This window comes from Sceloporus undulatus, chromosome 1 (assembly GCF_019175285.1).
Source record: "Sceloporus undulatus isolate JIND9_A2432 ecotype Alabama chromosome 1, SceUnd_v1.1, whole genome shotgun sequence".
Taxonomy (NCBI): Eukaryota; Metazoa; Chordata; class Lepidosauria; order Squamata; family Phrynosomatidae; genus Sceloporus; species Sceloporus undulatus.
The window spans coordinates 277,516,221-277,543,891 of record NC_056522.1 but is presented as its reverse complement, the minus strand read 5'-3'; the positions used below and the strand labels follow the sequence as shown (position 1 = coordinate 277,543,891).

The 27,671-nt window shown below is 38.3% G+C and overlaps 2 protein-coding genes across 13 annotated transcripts in view; both read left to right on the top strand.

Annotated features, from left to right (window-relative positions):
* Window positions 1-19,734, top strand: part of DENND5A (DENN domain containing 5A) — an 82,381-nt gene extending 62,647 nt beyond the window's left edge. For 7 of the 10 annotated variants that reach the window (XM_042454643.1, XM_042454652.1, XM_042454632.1 and 4 more), the window contains 10 exons: window positions 983-1,067; window positions 3,749-3,877; window positions 5,928-6,049; window positions 7,256-7,401; window positions 7,767-7,885; window positions 8,686-8,867; window positions 10,252-10,334; window positions 13,275-13,398; window positions 15,789-15,957; window positions 17,865-19,734. In XM_042454643.1, the coding sequence (XP_042310577.1) occupies window positions 983-1,067; window positions 3,749-3,877; window positions 5,928-6,049; window positions 7,256-7,401; window positions 7,767-7,885; window positions 8,686-8,867; window positions 10,252-10,334; window positions 13,275-13,398; window positions 15,789-15,957; window positions 17,865-18,048 (1,343 nt within the window). In that variant the 3' untranslated portion in view covers window positions 18,049-19,734. Of the gene's footprint in view, window positions 1-982; window positions 1,068-1,605; window positions 1,701-3,748; window positions 3,878-5,927; window positions 6,050-7,255; window positions 7,402-7,766; window positions 7,886-8,685; window positions 8,868-10,251; window positions 10,335-13,274; window positions 13,399-15,788; window positions 15,958-17,864 lie in introns of those variants that run through there. The other 3 variants (XM_042454713.1, XM_042454693.1, XM_042454700.1) reach the window with 3 other exon arrangements.
* Window positions 19,735-26,890: 7,156 nt separating this feature from the next.
* Window positions 26,891-27,671, top strand: part of SCUBE2 (signal peptide, CUB domain and EGF like domain containing 2) — a 60,831-nt gene continuing 60,050 nt past the window's right edge. The window contains exon 1 of one of the 3 annotated variants that reach the window (XR_006101563.1): window positions 26,891-27,311. Coding sequence is in view for 2 of the 3 variants with exons in the window: in XM_042446553.1 (XP_042302487.1) it covers window positions 27,092-27,311 (220 nt within the window). In the remaining variant the exon portion in view is untranslated. The remainder of the gene's footprint in view (window positions 27,312-27,671) is intronic. The other 2 variants (XM_042446553.1, XM_042446554.1) reach the window with 2 other exon arrangements.

Below are 27,671 nucleotides of genomic sequence, written 5' to 3'. Positions count from 1 at the left end.
CTTCAATCACACATCTTTTTGTTCTGGCCTTCTGATCTTGCCTTGGGCTTATTCATTCACCTCTGTGCCTGTTCCACATCAAAGTGATCTTTTTGCCCTGACTTTTCTTCCAACTCCAGCTTCTCTTTGCTCCTTCCTTGCTCAACCTGCTATCTCTTCTTTCATTCTCTGTAGCCTTTCCCATCATCTCCTGCATGTCGCACAAAAAGGAGGATAAGAGAGAGAGAGAGAGTGTGTGTGTGTGTGTGAAAATTAAATGGCAGGTTTGACTGTGCAGGGGCCTAAATAGATTTTTTTACCAGAAGTGTGATTCTAATGGGGCACAAGGTAAATGCTCCACATAAATCACTTTTCTGAACAGAATTCCTGGGATTTTTGGCCACTGAAACAATGATGACAGTGGGACAGTGGTAATGTGTGGCCTCTTCTGGTTTCTAGTGGAGTCACCCAAGCCTGAGAAGTTGCCTAACCCTGCTTTGAAAGGTATTAATTTTATTAAAAGGCCTGTTCATCTCAGAAGCTAAGCAGAGTTCAGTCTAGTTAATATTTGGAAGGGAGACCACCAAGTAATACCAGGGATCTCCAGGCAGAGCCTAGGAAAGAACTGGCGTCAAACATTGAAAAGCTGTTGATGGTCAGAGCTGATGATACTGGCTATATGGTTTTAAGTTTGGATAAAGTAGCTTCTTGTGTTCCTAAGCAAGCTACATAGAAGCCATAGACATCTCACCAAAGAGATAATGCTGTAGTCTGGGTGCCACAAATGGCCTTTTCTTCTTTCCAACAAATCAATGTCTGTCTCTGGTGGAACTACAAGATGGGGCACCACTCACAAATGAAGACTCCAAGTAGGTTCACCTGAGAGTTTGTGGAGAGCCTAAATCTCAGTTTAGTGACTAAATAAGTTGTTAAAATGTTGTTAGAAATTAAAGCAATTACATTATTAAGCACTAACACAGAATATTTGATATCTTTATTGTAGGAATACTTCTAGATACAGAACGAAGGAAGTCAGATGCCAGCCCAGCAATGTCGCCTTTAAGAGTATCTCTCATCCAAGACATGAGGTTAAATTTTATCAAACCCTTAAGAATTGTATGGATGCTTCACTCAAATTTTTAGGATACCTAGATTTTTAAATAGTTCCTGTAAGCTTTTTAAAACTAACATCTTTCTCCTGAGTTGATGTTTGCAATAAAATCTTAAACAGCTCTCAAAATTATGACCCAATGTGTTCATGGGATTTAGTTCCTAGTACATAATTGAGTGTTGAGAGAGAGAGAAAAAAAATCAGTGATGTGATCTTTTTTTAAAAAAATATAACGAAAAATAAGGTATTGCAGTCATCTCATTTTGCAGAAACAAGGATACATACTGGTTCAGAATGGAAAACCAAAGCATGAATTTGGCCAAAATGCGCTATATGGGATCAGATGTATTAAGCTGTTTAATTATTAACCTTTATAGGCAACTCTGCAAGAGATAGGCACACGTGTGAACATACACATACATATGTTCGGCATTTGGATGATTAAAGTTTAATTTAATAAGATGAAATGAATGAACTTCATGCTGCATCCCTGTCTCACTTTTTTTCCTTTCCAGGGAGCAGGAATTTTTTATAGGTTTGTTAAATGCTGCTGCTTCTGTAATGTGCAAGATCTAAAATTATTTTAAAAGCATCATCAAGAAAATAAAAGGTGACATTTTTAGCATTTAGATTTCCTTACTGTTAAATTTCAGTGAAATTTATGCTCATCTGGAAGACTTAAATAACTTCAATTCAGCATCTTTAGCAAGGAGTGAGAATAATTTAAGAGATTATGCAGTTTTCACTGAATTTGTAGATAGTTTGTTCTATCACAGAGAACAAAGTTTCAGTGTTAAGCCTGAGCAGGCAACTCATAATAGGGCTATAAGGCTGTGCAGCCTGATACCATCTCCTGAGTCTTAATAATAATAATAATAATAATAATAATAATAATAATAATAATAGGTTTTATTTATATGCACATTGTCTCAGTTTCTTCAATCCCTGGGCCCTTTTACACTACAGAGTTATAGCACTATGATTCCACTTTAATTGTCATGATTGTACCCTGTGGAATCCTGGGGTTTGGATTCTCTGGCTGAGAATTCTAACTACCCCTCCATAAACTACACATCCAAGGATTCCATAGCATGGGACCATGACAGTTATAGTAGAATTATAGTCCTATAAATGTGTAGTGTGAAAGGACCTCTGACTTTAAACTGAGCAGCAAGTTCTAAAAACTGGCAACTAAAGATGCATCATTTAGCATGGGATAGGGCCATATCATTTAAGGAACCCACAGTTTTTCATACTGTGGCCCATCTTGCAGTATCTTTATATTACTATTATTTGTTAACATATCCGGGGGTAGCCATGCTGGCCATATAGCAAAGTACAGTAACAACCAAAATCCACAAAACAATGATATCTTATTAGGTCAACCAAAATGCACAAAATACCCACCGTAAGCTTTCAAAGCTCCATCAGGCAAAGGTGTTAAAAATCATACAGGAGGGGAATTTTTTTTCCCCTTTATGATCTTAGTCAGAGGGCTGCATTTTGTCAAGATCTTGTTGATGTTCTTAATTTATGGAGGGATATCCTTGCAGGCAGGTCACTCCTCCTTCTGGCCACCTGGTACTGGGAGACAAAGCATTTTAAAAGTCCAGGAAATAAAATTTAAATTCTGTTAGCAACACAAAAAGGCACTTCCTTTGAGATCCAGTATTTCTCCATCCTTTGTGAGGCTACAAACCCTTTTGTTAGATAGGGAAAGTAGGAAAATTTTAGAGGCTGTTAGGTGAACCATGCCAAATGCAGTTCCAGTTGTTGTTTTTTAAAATTACCTAATGGAATTTAAATTTTATTTTGATTTTAGATATTATTGTATTTTATTGTTTGTTAGTAAAACTCACTTTTCTTAAAACTCCACCTTTTCTGCAAGAAACTATTAGGCAGTCCAACTTTGATACTAAAAGAGGGTTAGGCTAGTGAGAAAGCTGGTTGGGATACAGAGACATAAGGTAGGGAAGCAATGAGAGCTTTGTTTTGCTGCTCTCGTATGGTTTAGACATGTGCACCATCACATTTATTATATTTTTAGTGTTGTATAAAAGTATTATTATTATTACAGTGTGGCTGTGCCATACGTGGGCACACTATATGCAGCTTCCAGCTTATGCGGAAGCTGTGAGACATTTAAAGAAATGACTGCCCCGAGCCATGTTTGCAATGGGTCACGAGCATATGCAGATTTCCCCTTCTGTGGGGTGGGATCTGGAATGGATCCTCCACGTAAGGGAAGGGGCTGCTGTATTTATTTATTTTTATTTATTTTTTCTTAGCTTTGTACATTGGCTTGAACAAAGATTGTTATTGATGTATGTGCCTTCAAATTGTTTCTGACTTATGGTGACCTTAAGGCAACTCAGTCATGGGGTTTTCTGAGGCTGAGAGTGTGTGACTTGCACAAGGTCCCCCAGCAATTATTTAATAAAAACATTTCCAATAAGATAGCACACACATTGCATTCTGTGGTGGGCTACAAAAATAAATGCTTCTTTTGCTCCTTGCAGTCTTCTTTAACAATAATACAGGTAGTCAAGGAATTTATCTCACAAAAGTGTTAGAATTGTTTTCCTTAACCTGTTAAGTACCTAGTTCAATGAAGGGTAAAATGATAAGACTATAATCTGTTCTTATTCTACATTTTAGACATATCCAGAATATTAGTGAGATAAAAACAGATGTTGGTAAAGCTAGAGCTTGGGTCCGGCTCTCCATGGAGAAGAAATTACTTTCCAGGCACCTGAAACATCTTCTTTCTGATCATGAACTTACAAAGTAAGTTAAGTTTAATCTTCCGTGAAATTTACCTTTGTAGAATTCAGGTGTTTTTTGTTTTGTTTTGTTTTTCTTTTAAAACAGAATTGTAATCTTCAGCAAAGCTATATATAGATCAGGGCTGAGCAAAGTGTGGCCTGCGAATTGCATGTGGCCCTCCAGTGTTGTTTTTGTGGCCCTTAGGGCTCCAAGGCTCAACAGTTTTTTGTCCTTAAATGCATGTGTGGGTTTGGGGGTATTTCTGCCAAATTTTTGCCTCCCTTGGGGCATTTAAAAATGGAAGTGACAAAGTGACATTGGTCGCTTCCTGTTTTGAAAAAAAGGGGCCTGAAAAACATGACAAAAATACCTCCCACAGCCCCTAGAAGGCATTGGGGACATTTGAGGCAAAAACATTTGTTTTTTTGCTGTGTGTTTGGCCTCCCAAAGTTTTCTGGAGGTTTAAGATGCCCCACCCCTGCTATAGATAAACAACGCACATTCTTAAGAGGTAGTGACTGTCTAGTAGCTGTTTGAAGAACAGAGTAAACTTGAAACAGAGAAGATTTTAAATGTACTATATTGTATGAAGTAAAACTCACATATTGTGTGGCACAACAAATTGATGAGGTATTGTGCTCAGAATGTTCAGAATGAAACATTTAAAAGTAAACCAAGTCACCTGCAAAATAAAGATGTCTTTTTTGCTGGGTTGTTAAATCAACCATATGTACTTTAAAAATAATTTCATATGGTTAAATGTGATATAATCCTGCTTTTGTTGCTATTTGAACAACATTGGTGGGGAGATAGGATGTAAATATGATTAAAAGAAACAGAAATGTCCTTAATGTATGCTTTAATGCTATAATGTAGAATTATAAATGCAGAAGCAGTATTTGAGTTAAGGTATTTTGTTGTACACAATTTGCAAGTTGTTTTTCCATTCTCCAGAATACCAGAGCAGCAAAATTGGCCTCAGGTAGGAAAAGGTGACTCCATTAAAGTAAATTTTGCTCTGTTTGTTGGATTTCCACTCTTAAATTTGTTCCACATCCTCTGTGGAGCAAATTTGGATAATAGATTTAGTAATGATAATAGTAATGATGATTTTGAATGCTAAAAATATATATAGTAAAGATATATACAGAAACAAATTTATATTTGTTTCCTTTGGATGTGGCAAATATTGGCTATAGTACATAAATTACTTAGGAACAGTAACATACAGTGGAAACGTTTGCATCCCCTCAAACTAATATTGAGTATGCACTCGTCCCTCCACATTTGCAGTTTTGACTTTTGCGGATTTGATTATTCATGGATTTTGTTAATATATTCTATCTAGGAATATCTTGATCCTCCAGCACAACTCTGTGATCAACTTTAACCAAAAGTCACACTGAAGAACCTAAAAAATTTCTAGAGAGAACACTTTTTTAGGCATTTGTAGCTCCTCTAGCACAATTCTGTGGTCAATGTCTGGCAGATGTTGACCACAGAGTTGCATTGGAGGACCTAGAGATTCCTAGAGAGGTGTTCTCTCAAGTAAAAACATAGTATTTTTGTTTTTTGCATTTTTTCCACATTCACGGGGGTTCTGTGCCCCTAACCCCAGCGAACATGGAGGGAGAAGTATATTTGCAATTCTGCTTGAACAGAATTAAACCATGTGTCTTTTTGATGCTGTAGTCCTGTGTACACATACTCTCAGATTAATCTTCACTAAACATGGTGAACCTTGCTTTTGAGCAAGCATACTTAGGATTATTCTTTGAATTTAATAAACACAACATATTTTATAGGCAGCAAGAAACATCAGTTCTTCGAAACCAAACTTGCAGTTTTTCTGTGCAGCAACGGTATTTATTATTAGAGTAGGCATTTTAAAGGATGCAAGCTTACATGAAAAAAATGATGCAGTAAGAAAGTTAGATTTCAAAGTAGTATTTTAAGGGCACCCTGTGGTTATAAGTACATATATTGATTGTGTCAGTGTATATACCAGAAAGCCTGTGCTTGAAAAATCTTAAAGCCACAAAGCTATGTTTTTGTTTTGTTTTTTTGTCAGAAAACTCTACAAGCGTTATGCCTTCCTCCGCTGTGATGACGAGAAAGAACAGTTTCTTTATCATCTGTTGTCATTCAATGCTGTTGATTACTTTTGCTTTACTAATGTTTTTACAACAATCTGTAAGTATAACTTTTCATTATTCAGAAATAATGAAGAACAGTTTTGTTTGGGCACAGGTTTTTCATTTCATCATGAAATGTTATTCTTAGTTGGCAGATATATAGAGACATGAGTATATTGAGAAAAGAACAAGTAGTAGTTAAGCCAGGGGGACTTTTGATTTGACTTGGTATTCATTTCTCCATTGTAGAGTCTGAGTTATTTTAGCATCTAAACATAGTTTTGTCACAAGGAAAAAGTCATGTTTTATATATAGCACAATTGCTGTTTTATAACTGGCTATGTTTTGGGAAGAGAGGGGGCCAAATCAGAAAGGTATTCCCCAATATTTCTGCTAAGATATGGCAATTCATAGATTTATGTACTTTACCATTTTTCTGCGGGACAAATGTTCATATGGCTGAACTTGGTCATTTGTAGTTTCATCCTGTATGTAAAATGTCAATGTATGCTCGGGGATGAGTCCTGCTCCACTTGAATAAGGCACAACAGACAGATATTTTGCAACAAGGTAGACCATAATTTGTATTGGTTACAGCTAAGTATAGACATGACACACATATGGGTCTGGATCCAGGCATAACCAACCTGCATGCTGCTTATATACCAAGTGAAACCACAAAATTATCCATGCTTTTGTGCATGAGTATCTTGTCCCACTGTAAATCCTGATCTCATCTGAGTTTGAAAGCTAAGCAGGATTAAGCCTCATTAATACTTAGACTGGATACCTCTATAGCAGGGGTTTCCAACCTTTTTGACTTGCCGAACCTTTATTTCTATCGCAGAGCCCCTAAGAGGCCAACCCTATGTCTTACAAGTTAATGGTGTTTAGGAGTATATATAAGAATATATTCTTATTCTTTAATTTCATTCAATTTTTATTTCTTTCATTTTCCTGGAGAAACCATGGAGCACCTGGGAAGTATACAAGGAGCCCTAAGGGCTCCACGGAGCACAGGTTGGGAACCCCTGCTCTAGAGAATATTAGGGATCACCAGGTAAGAGTAAGAAAGAATTCTGCCAAAAACCCTGAAGAACTGTCGGACAGAATTTTAGTACTGTATTGGGTAGATGGACCAATGGTTGATAAGCAGCCTTTTAAATTTTCTTAATAAACCAGGTTCTTATTTTTCAGCATTATAAGGGCATTTGGTTTTTTTTTCTAAAACTTACTTCAGCTAGGTTGTTTCTTATTTTTACAGTGATTCCATACCATATATTGATTGTCCCTAGCAAAAAACTTGGTGGTTCAATGTTCACAGCCAATCCATGGATATGCATTTCAGGAGAACTTGGTGAAACAGGAGTCTTACAGATTCCAAGAAATACATTGGAGATGACATTTGAGGTATGTCTTAAGAGCATGGAGGACACAACACAGCAAACGGTAGAAGATATATGGGTATTATATAAATATCCTATTTCTGTCTTTGGGGCATTATCTTGTGTAAGCCTAATAAATTAGTATGGACAGTTATAACCACAGAACTATGTTGTAATAGAACTGGAAGAATAAAATTACCTCTTCCTATATTTTTGGAATGTTTCTTTACTAAGAATATCTTTAAAAATAGCTTCTTTTTGTAAATTTAGCAATTACATCTGCTTGATGATTGTTATCTTATATATTGGTGTGCTATACATTTTGCCATATTCTCTCCTTTTTTACTTTCATTCTGTTAAGATTTAGCAAATTTCTTTTCTAATTTCTAGTGTCAGAACCTGGGAAAGCTTACCACTGTACAAATAGGACATGATAATTCTGGACTATATGCCAAGTGGCTAGTGGAATATGTTATGGTTAGAAATGAAGTCACAGGTCACACTTACAAGTAAGCATCATTTCAGATTTTTAAAATGGGTTTTAAATATTTAAATATTTTAAAATTCAATACCATGGCAAATACTATAAAGGAAGTGACTGCATTAATTTCCTACTTCATTTTAAAAAGTGGGAAATCAGCCCCCAATCGGTGTGAGACCACAGTGACCGGACAAACCACTCCGAAAGTGGGACACGGTGGCAGTCCCAAACGAGCTACCAGCAGGACTTGTCCTGCTCTTTCTGCTGGTGACTTCAGGTGGCTTCAGAGCAGCTGCTCCAGGGGTGTGTGTCATCTGCATGCCCTGCACCAGAAGTGGCAAGAAGCTGCTTTATTTGGCCCGTCTGCTTAGTTACAGAGCCACATCTCTTGTAACCTTTAGTATAATTTCTTTCTTGTGGCAGCCCAGTGGAGCAGGGTCAAGAAATGTTTGTAAATGGAATTTGCCCAATTTATATAGAAAATCCTCAGAGCTGTAATCAGTTCCCATTCTTGATGCTTTTAGGGAAGATATGAAGACACATCTTTTAACACTGGCCTTTGAATTTTTGATGTCTATTGCTGATGTCTATTTTAATGATTTTAGTGTTCAATTTGTTTTTAGTGAAGATTTTAATGATCTTACCATTTAATGTGTATTTAATGATAGTGTTAGCTGCCTAGAGCAATTTATATGTCAAATAAATATACTGTACATGCACACACACAAAATAACAACCAGGTTTACTGGGTCACTTGTCTTTGGGTTTTTTAAAGGCCAACTCTGGGCATAAGTAATGTGAAAGCTTTGTTTTTCTTCATATCTGCAGGTTTCCATGTGGTCGGTGGCTTGGGAAAGGGATGGATGATGGTAGTTTAGAGAGGATCCTAGTGGGAGAATTGCTGACATCACATACTGAAGTGGATGAAAGGCAGTGCAGAACACCTCCTTTGCAACAGTCCCCAAGTATGATCAGAAGATTTGTTACAATATCACCAAACAACAAACCAAGTAAGCTAGGCAAATTGTAGTTGCCTTTTCACTAGTAAACATTTATACTGATGGGATGGAGTAGTTTAGAAAAAAAACAAGTTGGAATCCTGGGGCACATTTATCTGTCTTAGAGGATGCTCTCTGAAATAAATGAGAGTAAGTCACAAATACCTTATGTCTCATTGATTTCAGTGTGTTGCCTCTAGGTGGGAGTAACAGTGGATTTAGGCCCTGAACAGGAATTTTCTATACTGTAACATTTTCTTGTAGGACTCACTTGTTCCCTTTAAAAATGCTTGATGTTTTTATTATGTTTTATAGTTTTATTGTATTAAATAGTGGTTTAGTTTTTATGTTTATTGTAAATTGCCACAATATCTCTTGAAGAATGATGAGTTAAAAGTACTTTTAAGAGTGGGTGAAAACAAAGCACCATTATTCTTACATTCATCAGGGAGGCCTCCTGCTTTTCAAATGGCAGAAAAGGAGGGCAGAATCCTCATAGCAGTGCCCTGCCTAGTCAGCATGCCTAGTTTACATCTATTCTTCATGGTGCAAAAACAATTAGTACAGGTTTTTAAAGCTCACTGTATGAAGCAGGTGGTGATTGCAGAGAGAGCCATTTTGGTTGTTGTGTCATTTACAGTTGTTCTTTGCTATCTGCGGGGATCCACTCAGGTCCCCCCCCCCCCGGTGGATAGCAAAAAACACAAGATCTTAACACCTGTTCTTTTCAATGAGTGTGCACACCTGCTTGCACTGCTGTGTGCATGTGCACCTATTGAAAAAGCTGGGGCATGCTATCCATGGATGTTCAAACCGTGGATGGCGCAGGTGCACTGTATATAGAATACCATTCATATTTTCTTTCCAGTACTGTACCAGCTAGACATTTTTAATTTTCACAGGCACTTTATTTTGTTTTATAACTGTTGTTAGTTGTATGGTATAACTGCATTTTACTGGTTTTATGGCTGTGGTTTCTCAGTTAAATCCAATTTTAGTTGTACATGGGACAGAACCATCTAATAAATGGGACTTCACTTAGTTTGGACTAACAAGCCCTAGTCATTTCATTAAATCTACTCTAGGTAGAACTAAGTCTCTGTATTTTATTTTATTTCAGTCATTTTGCTGCATGCTGTTCTGGATGTTTTATACTGAAAAGTGACTTAGAAACCTCTCTCAAACTCACTAAATTGTAGCCATTGACATGACATGCTAATATGCACTGATATAAGCATGCTGGAGTAATACATTTTTACTAGAATAGAATGCCACAAAAACAAACAAAACATGAAATATTTTCAGCACTCTTGACTTAAAAGTATAACTTAATCCTAATTTATCTGCGTAATAGTGGAAAATATTGTTTAAAATAATTGTTTTTCCTTTCGGATAGAGTTAAACACAGGTCAGATACAAGAATCTATTGGTGAAGCAGTAAATGGAATTGTCAAACACTTCCACAAGCCAGAGAAAGAGGTGAGAAATGTCATGCTTAGGAATAATGGAGCTTAATAATATACTTTTTAATAATAATTTTAATTATAACAATAGAGCTTGATAAGATATTCTTTTCCTGATACTTATGTGCTGGCTACTTTATGAAAGCCAATAAATGGAATTGTTAAGAATGTTGGCTCAGAAGAATGGGTGACACAAATGTGGCAAATGGACATGATGATTGGAGTCCATTTGTAAATGGCCAAATGCAAAATTTTGCAACTGTTATTCTAAATGTCTGTTTTAATCAGGTTAATTAAGAAAACTGAAAGCTTATAAGTGGGTTTATTTCATAGATTGAACATGATAGAGGTCAGAGGCAATATTGAACCTGACAGAAGGGGCAGGCAGCGGAATTTGCTTGTGAGAGTTGTAGAGACTCAAAAATTTCCTAATCCTTGTGTTCAAACTTGGTTTGTTAAAACAATATACTAATTGCATGAATCTGCTTCATCTGTGTCTCCAAATAATCTACATCAGAATATTCTATTTGGGGCTTCATTTTCTCCTCCCTCCCCTTGATAGTTGTTGACATGACCTGCTTTTTTGCTCATAGAGCATTAGGGCAGCTTACCAGAAAATATGGTAGTGGGGGGGGGGGGGGGAGGTAAACATATTCCTGCAAAACAATTCAGTCTAAAAGCAACATTCAGAGTAAATATCAACTAAAATCACATAAGCACATATTAGAATAAGCATACTTCTAGTTTCTTAAAAGCAATAAAAGGAAATCTAAAACATTTCTGCCTCGAGTAATCCAGAGCTGTGGTACCATCACTAAAAGCTCAGTCTTATGCTCACATGCTTAGAAGTCTGAGATGGCATCAGATAGACCAGAGCCTTCAAGGTGCATTTTAAGTTCTGCACAGGTATATATGGAAGCAGATAATCCTTGAAGTAACCAGGTTTGAGATGTCTTAGCTCTTCAAATTGATGAGGACATACAGTAGTCCAAACGGGATGTAATAAAGGCATAATGCAGCCGGTGCACCAGTTTTAGCTGTGCAAATGCATTCCAAGCCACTCCTGAATCCTGAGCCTCCAAGCTTCCAGCTGAATTCAGGAGAACACCCAAGCTGCAAACCATCCAGCACAGGCTGAGTCCCTGGTGCCAGTTGACTGATCAGAAGCACCTGTGTCTTGTCTGGATTACATTTCAATTTGTTTGCCCTCACCCAGTTCATTGATGATAAGACATTGGTTTGGTATCAAAGCAGCTTCCTTAGAATCAGATGGGAAAGTGAAGTTTCCAAGTCAGAGCAGATTTTGTCTGAAAAATGTCTTTCAAATTTGTCACAATGGGCTCTTGCATGATCTTTGTTTTCTTCTTGTGGACCAGAATGTAAAAGGCCCCATGCCACTTGAGACAGTTCCATTGTATGACACTCTGCAGATGCAGTGGTGGCAGAGGAAGTATAATTTATTCACGGCCACGATCACTGTTGCATAGGCTTTCCAATGAGCTCTAACCCCTGTTTGTTTGGACTCACTCTGAGTCTTCTGCCATTGTCACTCTAGTCTCCATCTCACTCGGTTCATCACCACCAGCCCCTTTGTGAACCAAGGGAGTCACTTGGCTCGACTTCATGGCATTGGATGCTTCAGGGCAAGCATGTCCACCACCCTAGCCATTTCTCTATTCCAGAGATCAGTGAAGGTAACAGGAAACTCCCAAGAACCATCAGGACTCTATTTGGACCCATAAGTCTTCTGGGGCTGACCATCTTAATTGCCCCCATCCCCACCCCTGCAGATACGCCGAGTACCAGTGAGTCTAAACCCCACCATGTAGTGATCAGTCATGACAATGGAACTACAGAAAGCTTACCTCCACACCCAGACCACTGTCATCCCACCCAGAACAGAAAAACAGATTCAGACTGTGTCCTGCAGTATGGGTGGCACCAGATATTATATGGGACAGGCCCATGGTTGTCCTGGCAGAGATGAAGTCCGGACCTACTTCTGACAGATGTTACATGTTGAAGTCTCCCCATACAACAAGGCAAGGGGACTCTAACATTGTCACCAAGACCAACTCAGCCAGTTCAGAAAGCAGTGGTACACCAAGAGGATTCCTATTGTGTCCCAGTCATCCATCTTCAAAAACACCCTCAGCAGACTATGCAACAGGGCTGCTGGTAAGAGGAGACACAGTCCTGATAAACCACTGCCACTCTGCCCCCATGTCCCTCCTCAGGCCTTGCTTGTGGCTGTGCAGAGAACCCAGATGGACAAAGCCAGGAGAAGTTAACCCACCCCCCAGCTTCATCAGCTAGGTCTCTATAATAAAAACCAGGTCAGCATGTTCATTGAGAATCAAATCTTGGACCAAGGATATTTTTCCATTCACCAACCTGTGCTTGAGCACAGCATTGTTGACCCAGTGGGCCTATTGCAAAGGCTATACAGAATATCTGAAGTGGAAGACAGCTTGAAAAGACCCTGTCTCCCATACGAACCTACCAGAATTCTAATAACAGGCTTTCTCTTGGTCCTGTTACGGTCATAGGCTCACTTGACAAGGACACAAGAGAGAGCCTTCTTACTGGCTGCTCCCACTCTCTGAAACTTCCTTCTGGGAGAGGCTAGGCTGGTCCTATCCCTGGTTTCCTTTCACCAGTAGGCAAAGAGCCTTTTGTTTAATCAGACTTTTAATGGATTTATCTTTTTTAACTTTCAAGTATCTTTAAAATTATTTTATACTGTTGTATGTGGTGAGTTTAATTACTTTAAAATTTTTATTGTGAAGGATTTTAAACTGATTCTCACTATCAGCTCTCCCTTAGGTCGTCCTCTGAGAAAAAGGCAGCATACAAATGAAATAAATAATAAATAAATAAATATTTCTCACAGAACTGTTCATAATTTACACCAGGCATCTCAAAACAAAATATGTTGTTTATATCCCATTGGCAGAGAGGCAGTCTGACACTTTTGCTATGTGGGGAAGGTGGCCTTGTCTCAGCTCTTGAACAGGTGTTTCAACATGGATTTAAATCTCCTAGACTCTTCAAAAATGTATTTATTTGGGACTTTTTAGGTGAGTATTGAGAATGTGAGATGCAATTCTATATATGGTACAGTATAAGGCTGTCTGCTTGACCCATTTTTAATATCTATGTAAATGATATAATTGCTCAACAGGTCAATAACTCTAATTTTCCTGTGTCCTTGGGAAATCAGAAAATTAATATTCTACTATATGCAGATGATATGGTCCTTTTGGCACAAAAATTAATAGGTTTGAGAAGATTATGGTCTTTGGCAAATATACACCCAAACATAAATGGGTGCTGAATGAGTTTCACCTGGAAGAGGTCAAGTAATTTAACTACTTAGAGGTTTGCTTTTCCGAAAATGGCTCATGGAATAGCCACTTGACAGCTGTAAATTTGAAGGCACAATGATCTGTTCAAACTGTCTTAAAATTTGCTAGAGTCAAAGGTGGAAATGCAACTGTGCCAACTATAAGAGTTTATATGGCAAAGGTCACATCACAGATTACATATGGAGCAGAGGTGTGGGGAAATATTAAGACAAATAAATTAGAGGTCTTACAAAATAAATTTTTAAGAACAATATTGGGCCTTCCATCAGGAGTACCAGTCAGCTATATGCGAGCAGAAGTTGGATTAATGCCTATATCTTATCACTTCTTATATGCATAATTTCTTTGTTTTGTAAAACTGAAATATTCGGTCAATTAATTAGTAATTTGCACTGTAGATGAACAAAGAGGTTCTATCTATAAAAATTGATGGCTATCAGAATGTGAGGCAAATTTGAAGATATTTGGTCTGAACCCTATAATTCTAAAATCTGGTGATATACAGCATACAGTGGTACCTCGGGATACGAAATACCCAGGTTACGAAATTTTCGGGATACGAAAAAATCCCAGTAGGAAACTCATCAAAGAAAGGATGCAAGAGCATTATGCTCTGTGGGATTTTAATGTCATTAGAGCTTCAAAGTTCTCTTCTAGCTTCCCTTTTCTAAAAGTATGTTTTGGAGAGGAAAATATTTATCAGAAATAACTCAACCTTTTCTTTGTAGGGCTTTTATAGCCCTTTGATTCCAGACAATGAAAAGCAACTACATTGAAGGGAAATATAAAAAGATTCCCAAGGAGTAGCGTACTTGCATTTGTGGAAGTGGGGATATTGAAGATACCATACACTATATGCTACATTGTAAGATATATAAAACCCCAAGAGATAAGTTTCTGAAGAGAAGTTTAGTACTTGTAGCTAACCAAAATGACTTGGAGAAAATCACTTACTTGTTAGCTAATACAACTAAGTCTGTTATGTTCAATACTGCTAGATTTGCTGTGAAAGCAGCTACACTTAGATTAAACTTTGAGGATAAAGGCCTACATGGGAATCTACAGTAAACAGGTTATATTAATTTGAATGGATTATGGAAAATTGTGATTTTTGTATGAAATATTTTTGTAATTTTAGTGTAAACATATTGCTCTATATGTTATAGAGCTAATTGACTGTGGAAGTTTTAAAGGTTTTTAATTATTTTTGTAATTTGATGGCTATAACCTGTATTTGGTTGTCATGAATAAACTGTGTATTAATATATGCGTACTTTCAACATAGCTGCCATATTTAAGAGGTTGTAATTCTTGTAACCAAATGTATCAATGACATTTAACTTCTGTACGAGGCCATTTTCCTTGTCTCCCCTGCTTGTTGTTTATTTTTATAGCATCATCCACGTACATGGCACTTTACAAACAGTTAAATAATAAAACATTTATGACTATTCCAATAATATAAAATAGTAAACTACAAGAAAAACAAGAAAACAAAACACACACAATGCGGAATAAAACAATAAACAGTCAATACAGATAATCAAGTATACTAAAGATATAAATCATTAATCCAAAATTCCAAAAGTTTTAAGTTCGAATGTTCCTGGGAGGGTGAGTCTTGAAGGCTCTGATCCTTCCTTTACCCAAACTTTTTTATGTGTAAAAACATAAGTTAAATATTGCATGTACTTAAATAAAACTGTCCTACTTTGAACAATGTTATTTCTTTATAAAATGTTAAAATATGAATACATGAATGTTCAAATGAAAATACAGTATACCAAATAGACAAAATATTTTTATCCATATACAATGTTAAGTGTGTGTGTGTGTGTGTGTGAGAGAGAGAGAGAGAGAGAGAGGTCCGCATGTAGATGTAAAGGGGGGCCACAAGGGTAAAAAGTTTTGAGTACCACTGGACTAGATTGTTCTTAGGATCTGTTCCAATTCTATTATTCTAAGATGATATGAATCAAAGCAAGACGTTTTAAATTAATTTTATAATACAGAAATAACTAACCAATTACCAATATGTGGGGGACATTTGGGAAATTTCTGCAGACTTGACCATTATGTTAAATGTCACTCTTTCTCTTCAGAAAAAGCACAAGGGTATTATGAAGCCCTAGATCAGAGTGAGCTGGTCCAAGAGGAAAATTGGCAGAAAAGGGCCAGGACTTTTTGCCGCTTTGTCACAGCCATCAATAACACTCCAAGAAACATTGGGAAGGATGGCAAGTTTCAGATGTTGGTGTGTCTTGGAGCCAGGTATTTTATAGCTATTCTGATTCGTTACACATGCATTGCCTATTAACTATGCAATAGAATGGTTTTCAGATTTATTAATTTTTTTTGCAGTACATTATTCTGCTGTCCAGATTTTTAGTCCTGTGAGGCTATTATTTCATTCTTATTCATTATTTCTTATTGTTATTATTCTTATTCTATAGGAAATATTAAAATAGAACTTGATTACTAGAATGGATATTTATCTTAAGCAAGGATAAAAAAGAGTTTTACCCATTCAGCCTAAAAGGAAGACTTATAGTGAATATGAAACTGCAAATACATTACAAAAGGGGATATGGGCTATTTAGATTAAAGAATGTTGGAAGTACAAGAAACACAGGACAGAAAATAACAGGTTCTGATCCGAATGAAAAGAATTTTTAAAAATCAAAGCAAGATGAAACCTTTTTGGTAATTCTTTGGTCACATACCATGTAATCTGTATACTGGAAAATTAGTGGTAACATGACCTATTAAAAAGGGATTTCAGCTGCATCAGCATCACCCTTTTGTGGCACTATATCTTTAGCATTGGGTGTCCATCATTTGGTATTGAGTTTTTGGCCATGTTTCCTCCAGGAGATTTGAGATATATGTAAACCAAATTTTGTATTGAGGCAGCTCTTCTTGATGTTCAGGTTCAAGTTTTAAGCTCTAAGTGATTGATTTTTAAACACAGTGTGAAATTAATAAAGTAAACGGGGAATAGGATTTAGAGCTACTGTCCTTTTAGCTCAACAATGTCAATATCTATTTATCGCGGCTCCATTACAGGTCTTTCCTAGCCATGCAGCCCAAGTAAGCTAGAAGCTACTAAATGAACCAGAGCAGGATAGTGTGGGCCCGGGCAGTATATTATATCCCTTTCCTGTGTGTGAGTTTGTTGGATAGTGCTGGGGTTATTTCTTGACATATATCTTGAGAGTCTGATTTCAGTCTTCTTGTCACTGGTGTGGTTAGGCAGTTAGGACTTTATCACATGAGCCTTTATATCTGCTATTAAAGCTAAAGAACAGAGTCTCTGGCAATACAGGGTCTGGAAATGACATTGTAGCCATTTCGTTGCTCCTTTGCTCTTAGAGCATCCCTTTTCATTGATGTTACTGTAGCATTTCTCTGCAAGTTCAGAAAACCTCTGGTGGGCTGTTCTGATACTGGTGTGTCAGTGGCCTCACATCACTCCCCCTCCCCTTCCTTATTCCACAGTAGTATTCTCTGTGTGCTCCCCTTTCCCCCGGTGCAGTCCTGCAAAGAAGGAAGCAAGGAGACAGTCATTTCTTCTTTGGCAGGAGGGAGTGGGGAGAAGCAGGCTTCTTCACATGCCCCTCCAGCCTGCCAAAGAAGGAATGACTAGTTCCTTGTGAGGAAAAGTCCTTTCCTTTCCCAGTTGTGTATGGGTCAGGAAAGGGATTTTGTTCCCCATTAACCTTTCCTGATTCCTAAAGGAGAAAGGTGATGGCAAAACTTATGTTCAGCTAAGAGCTAGGTAGAGGAGCATTCTTTGAATCAGCGACTCAGTCAGGAGTCTGGACTGAGCATGGATCAGCTAGGGATCAGAAGATCCTTTAAAAAGAAATCCTCATCATGGTGCACAGGACAGAGAGAGCAGCTGAGGAAGTAGGATCTTGGAAAGCTGTGTGAATGTGAATGGAGTGTATGTGAAAATCTGGATGGGAGAACATATCAGCAATGACTTCACCCTCTTTGGGTGGTAGTTCTATTTGCTACTTACTTAGAAGTCTCAGTATCTGAGACCCTGGCCTATAGCTAACATGCAAGAGACTACTAGGTTATAAGAAGGATTTATAGTACTTTGTGTGTTAATTTATAAAGGGAAAAAAACTATTTAATACCTTGTTTTAGAATTGTAAAACTTTCCCTTGCAGAGACCATCTTTTGCATCACTGGATTGCCTTGTTGGCAGACTGCCCCATCACTGCTCAGATGTATGAGGACACAGCACTAATAAAAGATCATACTCTAGTGAATTCCTTGATCCGTGTGTTGCAAACTCTGCAGGAGTTCAACATCACATTGGAGACATCCCTCGTTAAAGGAATTGACATCTGATCTACAAACACTGTGGTTTCCTTTTTTAAAAAAGCAACAAGGAACATACTGTTATTAGTATGCAAATATTCTAATAATGCATTGCATCCAAACATTCACATCATTCAACACAACTCTTCTGCGGGGGGGTGGGGGGTGGAAAAGCTTCAAATAGAGTGTGGAAATATGAATTGAAGCTGTCTACCCAGTGTGTAAAAAAAAAGTTACCTATAAATTACTTTTAGAATTTATTTGCTGATTTGCTTCTACAAACTTTCATGTGAAAGAGTTAGATAAAGAGTATTGTGCAGCTTATTTTAAAGCTGCAATTTTTCTTTACCATAGAAAATGATGCAGTGAGCTCTTGACATTCTCTGAACTTGCCTTCCAACTGTATCTTGCAAAGTATCATTAACACATTCCATTTCTGCTAAGGATCATTAAGCAATTTTGAAACTAATATTTTACTATATATTTTCATTGTCATCACTGGCTTTTCCATATTGGGTCACTTCTGTGCTGCAAGAAAACTAAAAGTTTAAATATTGTTTTTAATATCCTCAAAGCACTGAATTTGTTAGCAAATGTCCTTTCTTTTCTTTTTGTTGTCAGTATTATTTTTTCAGATTTTTGGAGGAATGAACCATGCAGATCTGCAGAGATCAGTAATATTTTTTCATATCGGTACGAAATTGCACAGAGAAAAATATAAGTGTGTTTTTAACTGGCATTTATTTATTTAACTTTTAATCATGTTGTGATGTCTTTGTCTTAAAAAGAGGTGGAAGGGGAAGAATTGTATACTTAACAGGCTCTGTTACATGTCTATTGTGTTTTCAGGTCAGGAGCTAATAATAGTACAGTCCTCTGAAATAGAAAGCCCAAAATATGTCTCAGTGTGGACCTGCCTTTTACTCAATTTATTTATATGTTACAATCCTCCAGACATAACCATGATGAAAATTCTCAAGCCATATATGTACTATGTGATAGCTAACAGTCTAATCCAAGAATTGTTGGAACTGTATACATATATGCAAGTTTGGGCATAGGAGCAGTTTCATAATTGTGTGAGATCCTACAATACTGGCAGAATTTTATGATAGCATGAGAAACACTCAGGCTGGTGCAAATATTTAGAATTGGGTGTGAGTAAAATCAGTATTACTGTGACTTTTACTTATGCTGCTATTTAACTTAATGCCATGTCAATTTTTCCTGTCTTCTTGGTACCCCTACTTCCCAGGCAGAAGACACATTAGATTTTCATTGGAAAAGATGAAAGTCCATGTATTTTTTGTATTTAGTTAAAAGACTGGACTCCTGCAAAAATTGTGTACAAATAGCTTACCCTCAAAAATTGAATTTGTGGGCTTTTTAAATAGTAAATTCCAATTGGAACAATCTGGTGAATGCCTAGAACAAACTGTTCTTGTTAGAATTCTCAGCTAAAAAACTAGAAGAATCATACTTAGTTGAGGAAACACTAAGATACACTGTACAGGGCTTTTAGCCTCTGTGTTAAGAGGTGTTCGCTGTATAAAAGTTATTTCAGATGTTAGGCTCTAACACAAGGAGCAGTGAAAAAGTTTTCAATTGTCATTCTCTTCACCAAGTAGCATAATTCTTTATTTCCTACATCTTGTGGTAATTTTTATTCTATTAACTTAAAAAATATAGCACATGTATTAAATTTTACTATTTTTACCTTCCTTGTCTTCATTTCATTATTACTTTGACATTTTAAATTATTGCTTATATACCTGTTTTTCTTCTTTAAGCATATTCTTGTAAGAACATGCTGAAGATCAGAGTATGCAGCCTTCACTTTCTCATCCTATTTGGTGGATAAACTCACTCATGGTGGTCTTGGTTAGGGGGCTGTATGAATGTTAAGACAATGATATTTGTTTTCCTGACATACCACTAAAAAGCAGAGTGAGTGTTGATTTTGTGGACTATCATTCCCAGAAATCTTTATAATTTTCTGTATTCTTCTAAAAGCTTTCTGACACAAAATCACATCCCCTAAACTTTCATATAATAGAATGATGGTTTCTGAACCTCTCCAGTATATGATTTGCCCGAAATACTAGCTGACAGAGCACATGATTGAAGAAAACGTGGGTATATACAATGATGTTATCAACTAGTCTGGAATCCCATTGTTGATTTTTGGGAAAAGACATCCAGCCTTGGTTGCCTGGCAAGATAGCCCACCACATGGGGCTATGTTTTAGATATAAATATGATTCCAAAACCTAACCTCTGCACACACAGCTGTAATACACTTCCACAGTCTGCGTATGTACCATATCAGAGCTCCAGTCTGAGCCACTCCAGCTTTCCATGGTCTACTCATAGGACAGGCAATTACCATCCCATTGTAAATTCCTAAAATTCCAGTCCCCTTTCCATATTTCCATTTTGGTTAGCTCTGTATGTTGTGACTTTGTGAATTGCTATTGGGTGTGTGTCATAGCTTTTCTAAATAAAACACTCTTAGGTATGAAGCAGATGGGCCAAATAAAGTGCCTTCTGGGTTCTTTAGGAGTGTGGCATTCAAATGACATGCACCCTCAAACCGCCTGAAAGTTGCTACCAGGCTTCCTTAGATGGCACAAAACCAGCCAGAAAAGGAGCAGTGAAAAGCCATTCCTGTTGGCAGTCCGTTTGGGATTATGGCAGCAGCTGGCTTTTGGACTACAGTGTTGCTGTGATCCTGGAGCAATTGGAGCTGGAGTGTGCTGTGGCTGCTCCTAAAGCCCTGTCAGTTCACCCCAAAACTGCTCAGTACTAGTATGAATATGTGCAAACAGTCCAAAGGTTACCCAGGCCTTTAATTTCCCCAACATTTGAAGTAATGCTGATAGTTGGTGGGGACACTCCAATCGTCCCCACCTTTCTTTGGGTAACATTTGCCAGTTGGCAATTTGACTTGAAACTGGTGAATGCCACAATCAAGATCGTTCTGTCAAATTTTGAAGTGTCAATCAGCTATACTGATGACACACCCACTTTTTGTTTCCAGGGAGTCACTTCAGAATCTATATTTTGAAAAACATGAAACTAGGCAGTGCCAGCTAGATAAAAATTAAAAACACTCTATTGGAATTTCTTGTTGAATTAGGAGTGGCTCCCCTTCCTTTGAAAACAAAACAAAACAAAACCATCTAGCAATCTCCCCACTTGGAATTTCCTCCTGAAATTTGACATAACAACTTGGGTGCCAATTCTTTCAAATTTTGAGGTGTCCAGCATGATGAGCTCTGGCTGCAATAGACAGAAAAATATTCAAACTTCTGTTTTTTTATAAATGTTAAGGCTAATACATGTTCTCTGTTCTCCTAGAGGCCCATTCTATTTAAATTGAAAGTTCTTTTTCAATACACAACTTTTTCAAAAAATGTAAATCTTATTTGATAACCAGAAGAATATATCATACATTATTTTTCCTGCTATGAAAAATATTTTAAAGTTTCAGACTATTTTAACTATGGACCTTGGTATTTGAAAACTCCTTATCTGTTTGTGCAGTGTGTATAGACAAGGATTACTTCTGCAATGAAGCTCTCTGCAATGGCAAACTTTTCTTGGGCATATTTGCCAAGATGTCTGCCATCACAGGTGTATGGAGACATTTTGCTTTCCCCCTTCATCGTTGCTTTTAGAGGCTGGAGATTTAAGATGGAGCAGCAATTTTAACAGCTTTATATTAAGAGTTCCTGGCAGGGAGCCATGGCGGTTAACAGCATTAGAACAGAAGCTGTAGGTACTGGATTCCTTTTAATTTCCTAATTGTGATTCTAAACACCGTACAGACATGGCTTATTTCAGGGAATTGCAATAAAGGTGTCTCCTAATATAACCAATCAGAATGACATACTTTCCAACATTTTGTAAGATGAAAACTGGGATACATATGGCCAGTCAACCTCAGTGTGGTCCAGATGGTGAAACCTATTAATGAAGAACACACAAACTTGGAGGAGCTGCAGCAGTTTGCTTTTGCCTGGGCCTGCTGGGAAGGCCAGGTTTCTGACCCTCTTCTCCCCACTGCTGAGTTAACCGAGCGAAAACTACTTTTGCATTTTTAATTCAGTTTGCAGCCATTCAGATAATCTTGAAGACAAGGGAGAAATATAGTAGGAAAAGAGAAAAATGGGGGCATTTTAGAAGCATCTGAGAAAGTGGGATGAGAGGATTAATTGGGATTGGCTCTCCTAAATCAGGACTGCTGGAAGGTACGGAGCCATCAAATATGACATCTCTGTCAGATAACACCGGTTCAATCTAAAGTTGACTGCTAAGGAGAAACCACTAATAGCAAATAAGGCAAAACTTTTTTATTTTGCTTTACAGTACTTTAATAATCTTGGATGCCTCTTTGTGACAAAAGCTTCAATATTCTCCTTGCAGTGAGACTGCACCATATAATTATCAACATATGGCCTCCAAATGGTGATGGAGAAATGCTATATAGTGTACACTCAAAACGGTTCAAAACTCCAAGGGTCTAAGAAGACACATGAATGCTTACATCTATTTTTTTTAATACTACCCATTGATAATTGAAATTATTCACCATATCCAAACTTTGCCTCAGAAAAAGGGCAATATTATTGTTTGTTCTCTATGAGAATACCATGAAACTTGAAGGGTTTTATCTGCACTGATAAACTTTGAAGCAATGTGCTTCAATATGGAAAAGTAAAATAAATCTAATATGCCAAAAAATATTTGTTCCTATATCTCTTTATCTAATAATTGCAAACTATATAGCAGATCTGTAATTGAAAGATACTAGAAGAAATTGATGCTTCACAGAAAAAATCCTTCCTAGTTCAAATGGCCACAGAACAATGACAAATCTGCCTTAATTTGATTTCTTGACACTTTTAATTTGGAAAAAAGATCTGGAAAATCTCTAAAGAAACTGACATCTTGTTGCATTTGTAGATGACTTTGATTAGCTCTACAAAGGTATTTCTCCCAGAGCAAAACATAAGGGAACTGAAAGTATGAGAGTTCCTTTCAATGGAGATGAAAAGATGACAAGGGAAAGGAAAAAATGTAACAGCAAAAATAAAACTACCATAATTTGTATCTTTCTGGAACCTTTCTATCCCATTCTCACATCTGTATAAATATGCTTAATATATTTAGGCTTTAATAATCTTCTTTAATGTATCTGAAGAAGTGGATTGATATCCACAAAAGCTAATGCTACAATAAAAATTAGTCTCAAAGGTGCTTCTAGATTCCATTTTTTCCTCTCCTCCTTTCTCAGTTTTATGCTGCAATAGACTTGTTTATTTCTTTGAAAGCAAAAAACAATGATACTGAGACCCAGGCCATGCACAGTTAGGAGTGCTTAACCACTCTGATTTCAACAGAGTGAGATATATCTAACTTTGCATAGGATCAAGCTGCTACCTAGGGTATCTGCAATCTAGTTATATTTGAAGTATTTAATTAAAATTTTGGTCTCCAAAAAAGTGGCAGGTCAGAAGGAGCATGCAACTTCTCAATCAGACATCAGGAAAAAAATGCTGGGAAATGTTACAAATTCAAATGCAACCATAAAGGGGCACAGTGGTCCCCAAACTCTGGTCCTGTTGCTCTTTGGGATTTCAGCTCCCAGAAGCTCCAGCAAGCTGGACCAATACTGAAGAATTCTGGGACCTAAAGTCCAAAACATCTGGAGGATCAAAGTTTGGTAGTTATGGGACTAGAAGATAACTTAGAGTGCAATTCCATTTAAAAAAATCTATTCAAATGTCAATTTTATTTTAATGAAGCTCATACACGCATGAGAAGGTATAAAATGCAGCCTTATTTTATGTGCAGCAATACAAAAAATTATTAAAACTACATGCAAGCAGGCTCTGATTTTTAAATTGAAGGCATAGGATACTGTACGTAGCAGTTGGTATAAATTTATCATCCTGTACATGGGCCTTTACTGAGCTGTCCCAAGAAAGGTAAACACCAAAATTTGACATATTAGATCCCAGTGAAATGAAGACAAAAGGGCAAAGGTTCATGAGGAAGCAATACATAGCTGATTTATCTGTACATGCTAAGGCTAAACTGCAATAGGCAGATGTGAGCCATGAAAAGGAAGATACAGACTTAATGGGAAAGTGTTTTGAGGAGGAATTTGCAGAACATGGAGAGGTGGCATCATGAAGGCAGTTCCAAACATGAGGGTGTAGTCATTTTAACAGGAAATCTTTGGACAACTGAAGGTGGTGCGGATGGAAGAATGAAAGTAATTCATAGGGATGCATAATAAAATCAGAGAGTTGGAAGGGTGACACCTGAAAGATGCCCTTCCAATCCCTGTTTAAAGACCTCAGAATATGGAGAATACACCACCCTCCCCACCCTCAGGATTTAAGAACAGTGATAAGGAGGGATGGGTGTCTTTGAAGGACAAGAAGCCTGTGCAAAAGCAAAACCATTGCAGGGATTTAAGGAGATTAAATGAGAACAAGACAGATGTGAAGGGAGTAAGGTGAGATGAGGGAAGACCTAAAAGGAAAATATGGCATGAACCCAGTCCACCACCACCATCATCATCAGAAAAAGAGTTGCACTTGTTCAGTTCTGTAAAGGAAGAAGCCAGCCTGTTTATGTTCAACAGGGTGGGTGGATGATTAAATTCTCCTGGAAAAGGGAAAGCATCCAGGAAGCTGCAGAAATAATCCTGTTTGACACTTTAACTGCCATGGCTCAATGTTACAGATTTCTGGGAATTGGAGTTTGTTGTGGCATCAGAGCTCTCTGCCAGAGAAGGTTAAATGTCTTGCAAAACTACAGTTCCAAGAATTCCATAGCACTGAGTCATGGCAGTTATAGTGGTGTCAAACCTGATTATTTAGGCAGCATGGATGTGGCCAAAAACTTGTAAGGAAAAGACCAGAAGCTTAGTGTAGAGAACAATGAGACTTCCAAACAGAGATATTGGAAAGGCTTTTGGAGATTCAGTCTTGGAATGAGGGTGTGTGGAGATCCGGGTGTTGTCTGCATAGAGGTGATATTGGTAGCCATGGGATTTGATGCGACAATCAGACACTGAATAATGGAGAAATAAGAACAAACCTCTGAATAATCAGCAGAGAGAGGGAGGGAAATTAGTTTTTCACCCTACAGAAACAATGAAAAATCAGAAAACATCCATTAGCAAATCCAATCCAAAATCCACCCAACAGTGATATTGGCCAATCAAAATGCACAATATACATGTTGCAAGCTTTTGAAGCTTCACTGGCTTCTACATCATACAAGGTATAACAAACCAAACAGGAGGGGGGGATGAAGATGTTAGTCATAGGTCTGCATTTTGTTGTTTCTCTTCTTCATTAAGATGTCATGGAGGGGCAAATCTTGCAGGCTGGCATCTCCTCCTTCTGGCCAGGTGGCAACTGGGAGATTCTCAAAGTCCAGGAAATTTAACATCCATTTGCATCACAACAAAGACACTTGAAAAATGGAAGTTTTTTAAAAAACAGTTACAGTTGCAGTGGGGCTTGGATGAAGACATTTGCCTTGTATGGTTTTGGTCCCCTTCATATCCACAAATTCAGCATCCATGGATTTCACCATACATGGCTTGAATTTTTTTTTAAAAGATTCCAAAAAGCACATGCTGATTTTGCTATTTTATATTCATTCAATTCATTTACCAATAGCCAGCATATGCTATTTTATAAAAGGGACACCATTTTACTAAGCCACTGTGCCATAATGAGACTTGAGCGCCCACTGATTTTGATGCTTATGGGGGGTTTCTGGAATCAAACCCAATACATGGGCCCACTCTATAAATCCTTATGATAATTTCACTCTCTTTGGGAGATTGGTTTGCTTTCTACAAACTAATTTGAAGTGTAGCTGTAGCACATTTGTCTCTTTTGGGTGACAACCGAGAGCAAAATTGATGGAATTTCTCTCATGAAGGAATTTCCACACAGAAAAATGTCACTGTTATGTGGGAAATGCACTCTGGGTGGTTGAAGCCAGTCTCACAGAGACCGGAGCTAAGTCTCTCCCAGCTCAGTAACATAAAGTTGTGTTTCAAGTGAAACTGAGATGGTTTCCACCTCAAAATGAGTACTTCAAATATGCCACCTTATTATCAGGAGAGTCAGTCTGGTTCAGTGGTTTTGAGCAATAAAGCAGTTTGACACCAGTTTAACTGCCATGACTCCATGCTATTGAATACTGGGATTTGTAGTTTTGTGAGATGTTTAACGATCCCTTTTGGAGAGCTCTGGTGCCCCCACCAAACGACAAATCCCTGAATTCCATAACACTGAGCCATGGAAGTTAAAGTGGTGTCGAACTGCTTGATTTCTACAGTGTGGCAGCAGCTGAAGTTAACTTGGAGTCCTGTAAGACCAGGGACACCACTCCAAGTGAACCATCCACCTTCTCTATGCAAGATCCTTTGTAAGATACCTCCAATGGGCCCTTGCTATTTGCTGGGGTTTGGTTCCAGGACCAAAATCCACGGATGCTCAAGTCCCATTAAACACAATGGCGGAGCAAAATGGTGCCCTGTCTATCAAAGGGCAAAATCAAGGATTGCTTTTTGGAACTGATGTCTTTTTGGAATATTTTCAAGCTGTGGATAGTTAAATCCATGGCTAAGGAATTCATGGATGGTGAGGCCTGGCTATACCATCACTTTAAATGGTGTGCCTTATAGCAAATGGCAAAACCAAGGCTTGCTCTTTGGAATTTATCCTTTTTTGGAATATTTTTTAGGCTTGGATGCATGAATCCGTGGATAATAAAAAATCTGTGGGTAAGGAGGGCCAAGTGCATTTCTCTGTTTAGAGAGACCTTGTAGCCCCTGGGAGGCTCCCTGAAAGGGCGAGGCTGGCAGCATGAGCTTCCGAGGCTTCAGGGGCAGTTAGGAGTCTTCTGGCTCCTTCTTTCCTTGAAGCACTGCTTTTCCTTGGCAATATTTTGTCGGAGGCTTCGTTCTTTTTGTGCCCACGAGGCCAGACCCCTCCTGGCCGGGCTCCTCAGGGCCCTCCTTCCCTCAGGAGGGATGCAACAGGCGGAGGGCGGGCGCGGCGCCTCCTGGCCTGGCCTTCTCCTGGAGGGAGGGAGGGAGGGGGCAAGGAGACTGGGACTCAGGAGCAGCCTCATCCATCGGACGGCGGCGGGAGGCAGAGCCATGGCTGGGCTGCTGGGGCTCCGGCTGCTGCCGCTGCTGCTGGTAGCCTGCCCATCCCCGGGGCTGGCCTTCTCCTTCTCCTTCTCCCCCGGTGAGTCTCTCCCCAGGGGAGCCCTCCTCGCCTTTTCCCGCTCGCTTTTCCAAACTTCTGCCCCAAAGAGGGATCCCCAAACGCCCCCCCAATTTCACTGTGTGGATGGGGAGACACCAGGGGTCCTCCTTTTCCAGGACATGTCCTCCATGCTGTGCAGGACTGCACACAGCACAGGCTGGCCAAAGGGCCACAGGACGTGTCCTACATTTCAGACTACTGTCCAGAATGTCCTCCATTTAAAGGGATAGCTGTGACCAGATGTCCTCCTTTTCCAGGGCATGTCCTCCATCCTGAGCATGATTGCAAACAGGGTGACCAGGGGCGTCCTCCTTTTGCAGGACGTGCCTTGCTTTTCCA